The sequence below is a fragment of the Thalia democratica genome, chromosome 8 (assembly GCF_965202585.1).
Source record: "Thalia democratica chromosome 8, ktThaDemo2.hap1.1, whole genome shotgun sequence".
Taxonomy (NCBI): Eukaryota; Metazoa; Chordata; class Thaliacea; order Salpida; family Salpidae; genus Thalia; species Thalia democratica.
In genome coordinates this window covers 17400656-17415232 of record NC_139172.1, presented here as the reverse complement: position 1 = coordinate 17415232, position 14577 = coordinate 17400656, and the positions used below count along the sequence as shown (strand labels likewise).

Genomic DNA, 14577 nt, shown 5'->3' with positions numbered 1-14577 from the left:
AGTAAAAAATTGTAAATTAAATACGATCAGTCAGTTATCTAGGTTTTATTATCCAAGTTTATCACGACTAAGCTTTGAAAATTGATATGATAACCTTTACTTCAAATTGCTTTTAAAAATGTTTTTAAATACTCAATAAATCAAATAAAAAACTAAAAACTATTAAACATACCTAAATATTTTAAATGTGTCACTTAAATGTAAACTGTTATAAATACTTTTTACTCAATACAAAAAAACTATAAAAAATTTTTGTTTTAACAATTCATTACTTTTATATAAATTTAACAAATTTACTTTATTATATAGCAACAAAATAAAACCAAAAACAAGAACAAACAAAGCAAAAAATAAGTTAACTTGTGCATAAGTTGTTTTTAAGATATGCTAACTAAAATTATTCAATCTTATTTGAATCGTCATGATGTGTTTTTTTTTTGTGATTCTTTAAAAACTTTGCTATGTGCTTTATATTGTTCTGATGAAACGTGTTAAACGTTGAAACTTCGTAAACAATACGAAAATTAGTTGTTTTTTTGTATTATAAATACTGTATTATATAAATATTTTATAAAATGTACTAGTAAGTGCATGTACTGCTTACTGTTTACTATTTATAAAACTAAAGACAATTCTAATAAAAGTGCAGTTTGGTATTGTTGTAATAGGAAACCATTTTGTTTACTTTGAATTACATTTATCATTATTTATGTTTGAAAACAAAAGACCTTAAAAGTTTAAATGATCTAATATTTAATTAAATATAATTTTAAAGTATTCTTTAGTCATCTTTATCTAATTTTTAATATTTGGTAATTCATTAAGTTCGGTAATAGTTTTTTTGGACTTTTTTTTATTGTTTAAAAGTTCTTCAACCTTAACATTTTTTCTTAAAATAACTGTAACGAATACTGAATATTAAATCTAAGAGTAAACTAAATAAAGTAAAACTTACTCTACATCATTTACTAAATTATCATTTTTCAGGGTTTTTTGAAAGTTATACCTTCCAGACCCGGTACTTTTTGCAGTAGAAAATAAGCAAACAGCAACTAGAAAAAATAATCTAAAGTTCATGACAGTATTCAAAGCAACAGTTAAGATACTATTTAATGAAGTAAAATTTTTACTTGAAGTATATCATGTGAAAACAACCAACTGCTAAAACGGGGAGAAAACGTTCATAGTATTAACCTCTTAATGAGGTTGCAAACACAAACAAATAAGTTAAATTTTTTCACTTTTTTATTTTTAACAATAAACTAGTAGTGTATGCTTAGTGTAATTATAAATATTTTTTTTTTCAAAATATACTTTTATTTAATTTTCTGTATATTGATTCAATTTTAACTTTCTTGATTACAAGGAAAACATTAAAAAAATCTAGCTTTATAAAACCGTTTTTTGTAACATTATGTGAAACTTTATAGTTAAATTTAACTTGTTAAATTTAGTCTAAACTGGTTTATTTTTCGAAAAACAAAAGTAACAAACAAAATAACTATAAATATTTTTCAATAATAAACTATTTTAGACTTATATACAGTTATGTAGCTCATTGTATCGTATTTCATCATCATTACAGATAATACATTACTTCTAGATAAAGGTAGTTTAGTTTAGTAAACTCTCATGCTAACTCTCGTCTGTAATTACCTTGTAAATAAACTAATAAATTCTAACTTTTATAAAAGGCAACAATCAATAATGGTTAGTTTTTAAATTTAATAAACATACTGTTAAATACACAAAAAATTTACTTACACTAATCAAATACATAGTTTTGAAGATACAAACAAAATAATAGATATGAAGACATTCACTTTTGAAGACATCCAACATAAAATTATAAACATGGATTAACAGTCAGGGCCTACCTTAGCGTTAATTTTTGTGGGATTTTTAGTGACAAAGGTCATTCCTAAGTCTATGATAAACTTAGCTACTTTAGGCATGTTAATCAACATAATCTCTATTGCTTACATTAAATTAAACAAAAACAAATAAAACTTATGCTTTTTTATAAAATATTTTTTTAAGAACCCATTAGCAAACACTCTATCTAAATAAATTTTTAATCTGCACAATGTATTGCTAAACAGGTGTTCATAAACAAATGACTGCTTTTATTTAAAAGTTTCTTCGCTTTTAAAAAAGATCTTTTTTTTAATTTAACCAGAGCTAGCAATACGTAACACGTTGCACTTCTGATATTCATTGAAATCACGAGCCAAACATTTGAAAAACGTGATGTCTAACTTATTAAGAAAGCTTTGACATGGTTATGTCTTTTTAATGTTTAAATATTTCAATTTTTTGCTTAGATAATGTATTTTTCATCCACTTACAAAGTTTTTATTTCAATTTTATTTCTAACTTTCTTCTAATTTTAACTAAACTTTAATTAAAACGAGATGTAATGAATCTTTATTTTAATTAGACTTTAAACTTTTTATACTAAAGCAGACAGCTTTTTACAAGTGTTTCTTTATCATGATGTAATATTTAAAAAAAAAACTTAAGAATATTTTCAATGTAGATAAGTTTTAAGAAAATGATTATTAAAAAACAAAATTCAATTAAAAAAAAGGCTATGAAATAAGGCATAATATAACTAAGAGTTATTAGTTTTTAACTTTTAAAGCCTAAGTATATGTTATTAAAACACAAACTTTTTTCAACACTTTAGAAAAGTACATTTTAACTGGAAAGTATTGATGTACCAGACCCGGATCCGGACTTTTTTCTCATATCAAGATCCGGCCGGATCCGGATATCAGACAAAATGGCAATATCCGGCCGGATCCGGACCCGGATAGTAAGTCCGGTACATCACTAGTTTTCACATAAAAAGTAGAGCTTACATTTGTAGATTCAAAATTTCATTTCTATAAAAGCCAAAAAAAAAACTTTGAATAACTTTAAATTTAGTATAAGGAAAATTGATAGAAAGATAAAGTACATCACAAAAAAATTTCTGGTAGCTAAGATTAAAATCTATTAAATAAGATCAACTTGTAAAAACCAAGGAGAACCCCCCTATAGTACTACCAATCTAAAATCAATTAAAATCAAGTTCTTGAAGAAAATTAACTAGAAAATCACAAAATATTGAAAACTGGATCAGCTTAAACTCATTCAAAATCTTAAAGAAAACTAGCCTGAGTTTTTCAAAAAATCTTAAAACTAGCTTAACAATTTGGTAGTAAAGTTTTTAATTTTACAACATAGGTAAAGAGTTGCATTTCTGAAATGTTTATTTCATAGTTTAAATGTAAACAAATGTAAATTAGTCACGTGTAGCGAATCACGGTTGGTGTCTAATTTTAACTGACGAAAACGACTCTTTTTAATTTACAAAGGGTTTGTTTTTGAAAAAATACTTTTCTGTATGCTCTTTTTTACTAACTAGATCCGAATCGGCCGGATCTCTGTTAGGATCCGGCCGGAACCGGATATCAGTCAAAAACGGCAATATCCGGCCGGATCCGGACCCGGATAGTGAGTCCGGTACATCACTACTGGAAAGTACATGGCGGGACGCTGTTTACTGACACCCCTAAACTATACGAAACTAATCTGAACAAATTCTTATTATTTTACAATAAGACTGTTTTTATTCAAATTTTTTGATCAATATTAGTAGAAAACGAAGATTTTCGATAATAGTAGATTATAAGTTACGTATATTACGTCATAATAGTTGGGCTACATTTACAAAAATTGAAACAATTTAATTACAAAAAGTGTGAATAAGCCTAATCTAAAGATGATTTTTTGCAATCAAAAGAACGCCAATAATCTTCAAAAGTCTTACGAAAATTTTACTAAAGAACTTAAATTAAACCCAAATAATGGAGTAGCTTATAGTAATCGAGCATTAGTTTGTTTTTTTTCTAAATAAACCAATTCAAGGTTAGATTAAAGTATCTCTTTACAAAGTAAGACTTTTTATAACTAGTATTGGCTAGCTAATTATCGTTCAGTGGAAACAATTAATAAATACTTTTTTATTCCACTAAGCATAATATAAAAAACACATTTCTTACAAAAAAACCAGCATAGAATTATTACACTTGATAGTAACTAAACAACAAATCGAAAATTAGTATTCTTTTTATTTAATCTTTTTAGGAGTTTTAGATGCCAATAGAGCGATCAAACTTTTACCACGCTGGTCTAAGGGTTATTATAGAAAAGCTCGACTGTATCAGCTCATGAATGATTACCAAACAGCACTCACAATTTACGAAGAGGGATTGAAAAACTGCTTAGGCGGCGAAAGTGTACTGAGAGACTACATGCTTAAATGCATAAAAAGTCATAGTAACTACAAAGACAAAAAGTTTTATTTTTTGATGTTTTCACAATTGCTTGTTTTATCAGTGCTTGGTGGATTGTAATTACTGATTCAAATAATGTTTTTCCTTGTTTTGAAAATTGTGGGCAGCGATGGCTTTTTGTTATGTACTTTGGTTTTGTTGGCTTTTGTGTTGTAAAGTTGTACTATTATTATAAAAACTCAACAATGCTGAGACTTAAATTTGAAATAAAAAAGAAAACTGATGATGAAGCTTCTGGTACAGAAGATTTTCCACATAACAAAAAATGTATTTAGTAAATAAAATAAAGTTATCTTATTGATAAATTTAATAACTGATTGAAAGTTTTTATACCATTGCTAAATAGGCGGTTAGTATATATTTCATTTTGAGAAATATTTGGTTTTCAAATAGAATTTTTTAAGTCATGCAACATTTGTATTTGTTTATAAGCTGACGCTATCGCCACCCTGTAATAAACTATAAACTATGACCTCGGGTTTGTAAAACCTTTAATTTTTAAGTAAGCAAAACTTTTACTTGGATTTGTGATAAAAAATGAACGATTGCAACTTATTTAAGATTTAATAAAATCTATTAGAACTTTTCTTGAGTTGAAGTATAGATGTAAATATATAGTAAATTAAACAGAAATCTAAACACCAAAAAAAAAGATCATTAACAGAATTACCGTTTATTAATATTTCAAAAAAATAGTTTAGAAATTAAAACTTATTTAAAACAACAAAGTGTTTGTAAAATCCGTAAGAGATAAACAAAAAGATAAACATATTAGAATGGGAAATTTTAGATATACACAATAAACTTCATCATAAGCTTATTTTTTGCAGCTTTAATCATATAGTGAGCTCAACTGTTGACAAATTTAGCCTTAAAACTAAATAATTCTTTTTAAAATCACAATTCTGGTATTTGCATAGATTTAAAGAATTATAAAAATTAAATTACCTCTCTACCCAAACAAGCTCATCTATCAACATGAATTATTATTTCAATCCAATTAATAACAACATGATATTGGACTGATTAAAATGTAACCAGTTTCAACCTTGGTCAACAGAAAGGCTAAAAAAAATTATATGAACCTTTTTTTTTTAAACAAGTTTGTTATTGTGTTTTTTTAATCTGTTTAAAATGACAGCGTTTTCTAAATCATATCTCGTAACTTTTGACAAAAGCTTTTTGTTTTATTGCAAAAAAAAATAAATTATTAACGTAAAGAAAGATGTATAATAAGATATTTGAGTGTTTTATTATATTATTGTTGGTTATTGTGCAACGTTTGACTCAGGAATCAAAATCTAAGCCGCTTAAACAGAGAAAACACGAAGAGTAAAAACAAAAGCAAATTTTAAGTGAAATATAAAAATATTTTAAATAAATACTTTTGGGTTCAAAAAAATTAAGAAAATAAACTCAAATGATAATAAAAATAAATCAAAAAAATTATTAGTACATAAAATGTGTGTTATATTTTAAGTAAAAAACATTATAAGATAATATGATACTTATAAAAGTACTAAAAGTTAACACAGCAAAATCTTTCAAGTTATATAGTCGGAAGCATTATTGAAAGATATAAATTTTGACAATAAATAATACGTTTAAACATTTTCTAAGTGATAGAACAAGTAAAATATTTTTATTAACAACTTGTATTCATTATTAGTAAACATATGGAAAAAGTTAAATTCTTTTGGAGGTTATGCTTTCTTTTGTGGATGTTAAGAGTTTGATACATATTAGGATTAATTATTTTTTTGTGTTTAACCATTGGTAAGAATTATCAAGAATTGTTTGTAAGTTTAATTATTCAGAAACATTTTTTTTTGTTAAAAAATTTCAACTAACTTTATAAAAGTAATTAGCTTTAAAGTATTAGTTTTGGCACAAAGTTTATTTTCATAAATTATTAAAATTTACTTCATAAAGCATGATATATAAGTTTTTACGTTAATTTCCTAATTAGTTTCTTATCATTTGCATAAAAATTTATTTCAATTTGAAAATTTCTACCTTTTAACAAGTTTCAAACAATCTGAGTTAAAATTGTAACCTATTTAAAACATTCATTTATGTGAAGCCTATATAAAAAACTAGTGAAAACCCTAATAAATTATATATAAGCTGATTTTGATGACAAAAGTAAGGTCTGTATATTGTATGTATATGCTTTAACAACTATACTCTCATCTTAATATTAACAATATATTTTCTAAGATCTTTAAATATAATAAAACGAATGTTTATGCACTGCTTTGGTTTATTACCTGGTTTCGGTGAGCGTTAGCCGACCTTGTCAAATAATTTCTCAACAGTAAATAACATCTAGACATTGGCAGTAATGTGAATCTGGACTCATTGATGCGTAAAAACATAAACTTTAAGTATTCAAATTTTAATTAAGATCTTTAAATAGAATATTAGATTTTTATATTTCTATTTAAAAATCTTAGAAGAATTTTTTGTTAGCATGATAACTATTCTCTATTGAATTACACATAGTCAACTAACTAACCTTGTTTTTAAAAGGTTTTTATTTACTGTTCGTTTACATAGACATCAGGAACACTTTAAAACATCAAGTGTATATATACATATTATTACGTGGCAATAATAACACATATCATAAACAATGATAAATAGCTTCTGAATTCAAATTGCACTTTATAAAAAAGTATTATTACTAACCAACTAGTTTATTTTATTTAATAATTTTACTCAAGTTTTGTCTCATTTAAAATCACATAAACTTAATCTTTATTTTTGGTTTATCTTATTATAATTTAAACAATTAATTTACAAAACAATGCTTATTAACTCAAATTGTCAAGCTTTAGTCTTGACGAACTAAGGTCGAAAAGGTATAATTTTTCAAACTACTACACTTAATATTAATTCACTTAAAACACCTCTACTTGAAATAAAGAGTTAAAACAAGTTTCAAGAATTAAGTAAAAATAGTTTTTTCTGGTAAGTATGCTTGTAGTTATTTATAGTGATTAAACAATGCTTTTTTAAAGTGAATTTTATTGATTGAACATTTTTATTTTAACAACAATTGAATTAAGCTAGTCTGTTTTATAAAATTTAGTTTAAACAAAATAGTCCGTAGTCCGTACTTCTAATTAAAATTGTCACCTTAGTCAGATTAAAAATAAACTAACAAAAATTACTCGAGCAAGAAATTTTAAATAAGAAAAAACAAACTTTTATTTTTTATTCAGTGTTAAAATCTATTTTTCTATGGCAGTTTTACACATAATTTTCGATATCTTAATAAAAGTTAAAAGTTTTTAAAGTTTATTGATGGTAATTACCTCATTATTTTCATAAATGATATCTAAAGTTAAACTTAAATGAAAATAGATTAAAAACTGTAATTCATTTGTTATTAAACATGTTTTAGTGAATTTTAAAAATTAGGTTTTATTTTTTGGATATTTTACATTATTTTTATTCATGATAACTTTTATGAGTAATTTAAGTTGTAGTACTTCAAAATTAATAAAATTATATTTTATTTTTATATATAGTATTTTTGAAGTTCTACTATAAATAGTAGGATTAAGAATAACATCAAACATTTTTTATTGCCATATAACTTAAATCTCGCGCTAATTTGTTTGTATGATTTAAATGTTTTTTTCAAACTTTCTCCCTGATCAAACATTTTAATGTTTTAACAAAAGGGCTTTTTGTATCATCATTCTATTTTTTTGCTACAATCAAACTAGGATCTTTTCTATTGAGGTTCTTGATAAGTTAGTGAAAATTTCACCTAGAATTTTTACATAGAGTTTTATATATCAATTATTTCTTGATAAAGTTAACAATTAGATCAGTATAAATACTGTGGTATTACGAAACTTTTATATTTTTGTTATTTATTTAATAACTGTAAATTGATTTATATATAGCTTCAATTTAGGATATTTCATTACAGCCAAGTTAATTTTGTAATTGACAAAACAATGATGCTGTCAAATTACTAAAATTTTTATATATTTGTTTTCAACTTCTTAATGTTATAATTTATTATGTACTATTAGCAATGGCAAGTTTATTACCTATTTGACTCAGAAACCTAGATTACCAAAAATATCTTCTTGCTTTATTTATTTCTGGCATAGATATTTAAGAATAATTTTGCATAATTAAAATTTATGCAAATTTAATTACTATGTGGTTTGGTTTTGAGTTAGCTAAGTTTAGAACAAATATTAACTGCACTCAAACTTGTACAGTTATTCTTTGTGTCAAAGATTATTAATACTCTTTCTATGGGTTGATGATATCAGAAATTACACTAGTTTTTGTGCTTAACTGTGGAAATATCATTCAAATATTCTTCATTATTTTATTAAACCAACATACCTAACATAGCTTTTAGTTTTTAATTAGGAAGTTCATTTTGAATCAATCTTTTGAAACTTTTGATAGACAATTTATAAAGTTGCTCTCATATTTTTCTCTTGAATAATTGTTGAAAGTTTTATTGTCATAAAAAGCTCATTTTACATGTCCACTAGAAAAAATCTTTACTGCTAAAATATAAACTATCACAACATAGCTAAAAAGCAACATTTCTAATTTTAATATATCATAAATTTGTGACTGTAAATTTTAAAAGACAGTTATAAACTTCCAGAGGCAATCTCTTGTAAATTTATTATGGTGGCAATTCAATGTAACTCAATTTCAAATATAAATAACTTTTTTCCCAGATTTAGTCTTATTTCAATGGGGTTTTATAAAGCTATAAGTTGCCTATTACAGAATAAAAAATAAGAAATAATTTTAGAGATAAAATTTGTTGTATGTCAAAGTTGGAGACTACAACCAGTTCTTGTCTACATTTTTTGAGATAACTATTTTAAATTTTCTGAAAATGTACCTTGCAATAATAAGAAAATTCTGTTGGAACAGAGTTAAAAAAAGTTTTATGACAAAAAAACTTTTATTTTTGTAGAAATAAAATTTGTATCATACAACTTTCTAATCATTGCAACAAACATTGCCTAACAGTTTGAGGAGTTTATCTCAAAAAACAAGAAAATATATTTTTTAGTTGTCATTTTTCTCACGTTTTAGTTTGCGCCTACCATAAGTAACCCTTTGTTGCCCCCGACTCTGACCTTTTATATTTTAAAAGTTTTTGGGAACTTTTTAAATCTGTATATAGCATCTTGTAGCTTCATTAAAAAACTCAATAAAATAAGATCAAATTGTAAAAAAGAAAGAATAACCCCCTATGCCCTATTGCCAATCTAAACAAAATTTTTCTGTGCCTAATTTTAACTTTAATGGTGACTCAATATAAAAATATATTTTAAAAATTAGTAAATAAAGCAAAATATCAATATGTTTGCTTTTTAAAAAAAGATTCATCAAATATGGTTATTTAATATTAACAAATATTGTTGAAATGTAATTATGCTCTCAAATATGTAAATATTTTACAGAAAAATGAAATTTAACAAGAACAAGACTTCTTCCAGGAGAAAGAACAGGAAGGCATACTTCAATGCCCCTTCCCATGTCAGAAGAACTCTCATGAGTGCTCCATTGTCTAAAGATCTCCGCCAAAAATACGGAGTCAGGTCTATGCCTATCCGCAAAGACGATGAAGTACAGGTATTAAAAAATTTTAATTTAAGCATTATTGCTTGTATATCATAATGTTAATTTCATTAACTAAATAGCTTGCAGAAAATATTTAATAACAAAAAGTTTTCTTACAAGTCTAAAATAGCTTATATTACAGAAGATATTTAATTTTAATTATTAGAATTTGACTCAACCTTTTCACTTGAAAATTTGAGTTAGCATTTTTATATGTGCAATATTGAAGCAACCAATAGAGCTGACGAACCAACCAAATTCATAGTCCACTTTAAAACAATACTTAACATTTTTCTAATAAAATTATCTTTTTATACCCAGGATTGGTTGAATTTTCAATTTTTAGCAAATATCTGGGAAACTCAAGAATTTTTTTTCATTTTTTTTAAACTCAGGGAATCTCAGGGCAGTTTTGTTTTTTTCTAAATATTTCAGGAAATTTTAAGATTTTAAAAAATTTCAGAGAAATTTTTTTCTAGATCTAGAATGAGATTTAGTTGATCCAGTTTCAATATTTCGCTCAAAACAGTTAATTTTATTTATTTTTTATTGCTAATTAAGAAATTTTTTAGCCTTGTGGCTAGTTCTTCAATATTCTTAAAATTAACGTTGTAATTTTTTAATGTAAAATAAAATTTTTAATTAATTTAAAAAAATTCTAGGAAACTCAAGATTAAGGTTACTTAAGGAAGTTTTTGGTCACTTAAAGAAATATTTTTTGACCCACTAAGTGGCAACACTAAATACCTTATAACCGATGTAATTTATATTTTGTAAATTTGCTTTTTTTAATGAATAATCATTTATCTCAAAATTTTTTGCACTTGAATCAAAACTTTTTTATTATTTGTGTGAAAACATCTAGCAAAGTAGAACATTCAGAAATACAATTTTTAGCACTGAATGCATTGTATTAAAAAAAAAATCATTTGACCTTATTAAAATAGTTTTTAATTTATGAAAAAGGAGTCTTTTTGTTTAAATATTAGTTTAAATTCATTTGGTTATTTAAAAACATGTAGACTTTTGAACTAGAGTTGAAAACAACAATATTGAACGCTGAAATTAAAAGTTTAAGAAATCTTTTCATTAAATAAGAACTATTTTACAATACTAAGCAAAATTTTAGTTAAACAATTTGAAAAAAAAAATCAGTGTTTTAATTATTTAATTGAGTTTAAAAATTGTTATTATACTGTTTGCCATCATAAGATGTCCCGGACTAGTTTTGTATGTTGAACAAAAGTTTTATTTAATTGAATTTGTGGAATGTTTGAATGGTTGTTAAAAAATATGTAAATAATTTGATGTTATTTATATTGTTTGAATGAATTTAAATGTTATGAATTTTTTAACTCTGCTACTGTTTTATACAATAATGCACATTATTAATCAACACTAAGTCAAATTCCAAAAACGTGTTTGAAATTATATTCATACTTGCTCTAATAGATTGTCAGGGGACACTTCAAAAGTCAACAAGTTGGCAAAGTACTCCAGGCTTACAGGAAAAAATATGTTGTACATATTGAAAGAATCCAACGCGAAAAGGCCAATGGAGCAACTGTACATGTAGGCATCCACCCTTCAAAAGTAAGATTTTACTTTTATTAAGTTGAACTACCATTTACTTAATTATAAGTTTTAAAGTTTTTATGAGCTGTATAGTTAAATTTTTTATAGTGGAGTTCAATTTCAATATTTAGCCTAAAAACTGTTGATGTTAAGTAAAAGTTTAGTTATAGTATCAGCTTGAATTTACCTACTTCTACTAGAAAGTGAATGCTAGTTTTTTTAAATTATTTTACAAGTTAATTATGTAATTTTTGTAAATAAGTTTGTAGTTTTTCCTGAGAAGGCAATATCACCTATTAATGGTTTAAAACCTTTTATTGTAACCCTTTTATTGGTTTAAAACTTTTATTATATGTAAAATAAACCTTTTATTAAAATTGAATTGTTTTCTAGAATGTCCCTTCTTGATCACAACTTAATTGAATATATATAACTAATATTCAAAAAAAAAAAATGGTCCAGAAGTTTTCAGTTCCATTTATTTTTTTAAAGAAAACAATTTGTTACTTTTTTAGGAGCCATATAGGGACTTTTTTTTTAATGGTATAATTACAATATCTTTTCTTACCTTAAACTTGATTAAAACTATAAATAGACCCAAAAAGAGTACTTTAAAAAACCTAATAAAAATTGCCACATACATTTGGCAACCATGTGTTTACTTAGAAAAATCAGTTTTGTTAAAGGTTTTGGTACCATGGTTAAGAAGTATAGTCTTGTTTCTTGGAATATTGAAACATTCACAAACTATATATCCTGCATTTTTACAGCAGTTTCTCCAAATTATCGGAAATATTTATGATATGGGAAAGTTGAATCATAAATACAACTTATCCAAAAAAAATTACGTTGAAAATATTCTATAAGTTTCAATATTTGTTTCTATAAAAGAATAATACTAGTCATAAAGTACAACTTCTGTCTCGTTTAATAGATGCCTGATTTATAGGGATTTAATTTATATAAATGCTGTTTATATAGTATGGTAGAAAATATATTTTAACTAGTATTTTTATGTTGGGCCATGTGTAAAGGAATTTGTTTTATAACTTTTAATTGAGAATATGTTTTATGTTTTGACTCAAATAATCTTCTTTAATTCCAAAAAAAAACTGTCATGCATAATATTTTAAAACTTATTTTGATACCTCATGTTTTAAAATATAAAAAAAGGTAAACCTGATTTAATTCTGTAAGAAGTGAACTACTAAATTATTGTAATAATCTCGTCTCTATCTTACTCGTCTCAAATCTTTTTGAAACTTTAGATTTCGTTTTAAAATTAAGAAGTTCTAACATTTTTATTAGATGTTAAAGGTCCACTTTTACGCTAATTTAATTTGTAGGGTATTTAAATCCTTAACAACACATTAATTGTTAGGCTCTATTATTGATTGTTAATTGTTATAAAGTTTTGTATCTGAAGCTTCTTGTGAAAAATATGAAATTAAATAATTAATGTCAATTTTTAAATGATTATTTGTTAGCCACTTTTTAGCGCCATGTCATGTAGATACGAATATTTAGTCTTTGGAAAAACTATTGGTAACTTAAGTTTAAAATTAAATTGCAAAATTATAACTTATGAAACTCGGATAAATTACGAGTTAAATTGAATAAATGACAAAAAGATTGCACTTGTTTTTGTGTTTATGAATAAAACCTACGTATTGAAATAATATTTTTTGATATACTGAACTGATGCCATTTAAGTTATGTTTTTTATTTTATTACATTTTTTCTGTTTTTATCACCGGCTAGTTTTCTATAAACAAAAATATTGTGACAAGGCCCTTTAAACAATGTTGTTAAAATTACCTGGAGGTAGGGTAAGGATTAATATGAATTTTGATAATAAGTTAAAAATATCATATCTAATTGTATCAGATTAGTTGAGCGAAAGTTTTTGTAAACTGGGAACCTTCAATTAACTTAAAAACTTGCATCGACTCATAAAATAACAATAAGCCAAAATTTAAATCTTAAACTATTTATAAGTATCTTTTAAGAATGCCACTATCACACGATTGCTAATTTTAATATAAAATATTTAAAAATAGGTTGTCATCATGAAATTGAAGCTTGACAAGGACAGGAAGAGGATCTTGGAGCACCGCGCTGCAGGAAGGAAGACCGAAGACAAGGGCAAGATCACCGAGGCTGAAGCCATGGAGGCTTAAACTTTATTCAATAAACTTAGATAATTTTTTAATAAACACTTGTTTTGTTATTCAGCGTGTCTGGTTTTAAAATTTTTATGATTTGAGACAACACTTGATTTCAGTTTCTGTCAAGATAAGGGAATTATAAAGTTTGTCTGTTTATGATATTAGTTAAATTTACTAAATGTTAAATTAAAACGTAACTTTACATATATCTTAATAATTTAAAAAAGTTTTTACCATGTGTTTCACAAAAATAGGGATTTATGTTTTGCAGCAATTTGAATATTTAAGTCAATCGGCAAAAATGCCTTTTAATTTGTAACATTTTGTAGCGTTTGTAAAAATTTAAGCCGATATAAAGTTTAATTCTTTTAGAAAATTAAACGAGATTTCCACAATCATAGATTCCAGCAACTTTTGATTTAAAAAATGCACATTTACTCTACCTGGGTATTAAACCCCGGTATTTATATTACCACCTAGAAAACCTAAAATTCTCCACGATTGATATTAACTATTTTAATTAAGCTATGTAGTAAGAGGGTACGTTAATTTTGATTACGATCCCCTGAAAGGTTCCCACTTTTGCACTAAAATATATTTGGGTTGGGTCTGAAATTTTTTACATTATGATAGTAAGGCGTAAGTAAAGATACATATCTAAAATTACCCTAAAGTTGCAACATTTTTCAGTAATTATCATAAGTTCCAAGCTTAATAAAATTATTTAAGTAATGAGTTCTTTAACAATGTTCACAGAAAACAAACGTAACCTTTAAGTGGACCCTATCAAAGCTGTAACACATTGATTTAACATTTCCATAAACTATCAATGTTTTACATTAAGAGCTACCGAATATTATAATTGC

The 14577-nt window shown here is 25.0% G+C and overlaps 1 protein-coding gene across 1 annotated transcript; it reads left to right on the top strand.

Annotated features, from left to right (window-relative positions):
• Window positions 1-9807: 9807 nt before the first annotated feature.
• On the top strand, window positions 9808-13773 carry LOC145842048 (large ribosomal subunit protein uL24-like). Its single transcript, XM_082949407.1, has 3 exons — window positions 9808-9980; window positions 11421-11561; window positions 13604-13773. The coding sequence occupies exons 1-3, from the start codon at window positions 9813-9815 to the stop codon at window positions 13721-13723; spliced, it is 429 nt and encodes a 142-aa protein (XP_082805533.1). The 5' UTR covers window positions 9808-9812; the 3' UTR covers window positions 13724-13773.
• Window positions 13774-14577: the final 804 nt, after the last annotated feature.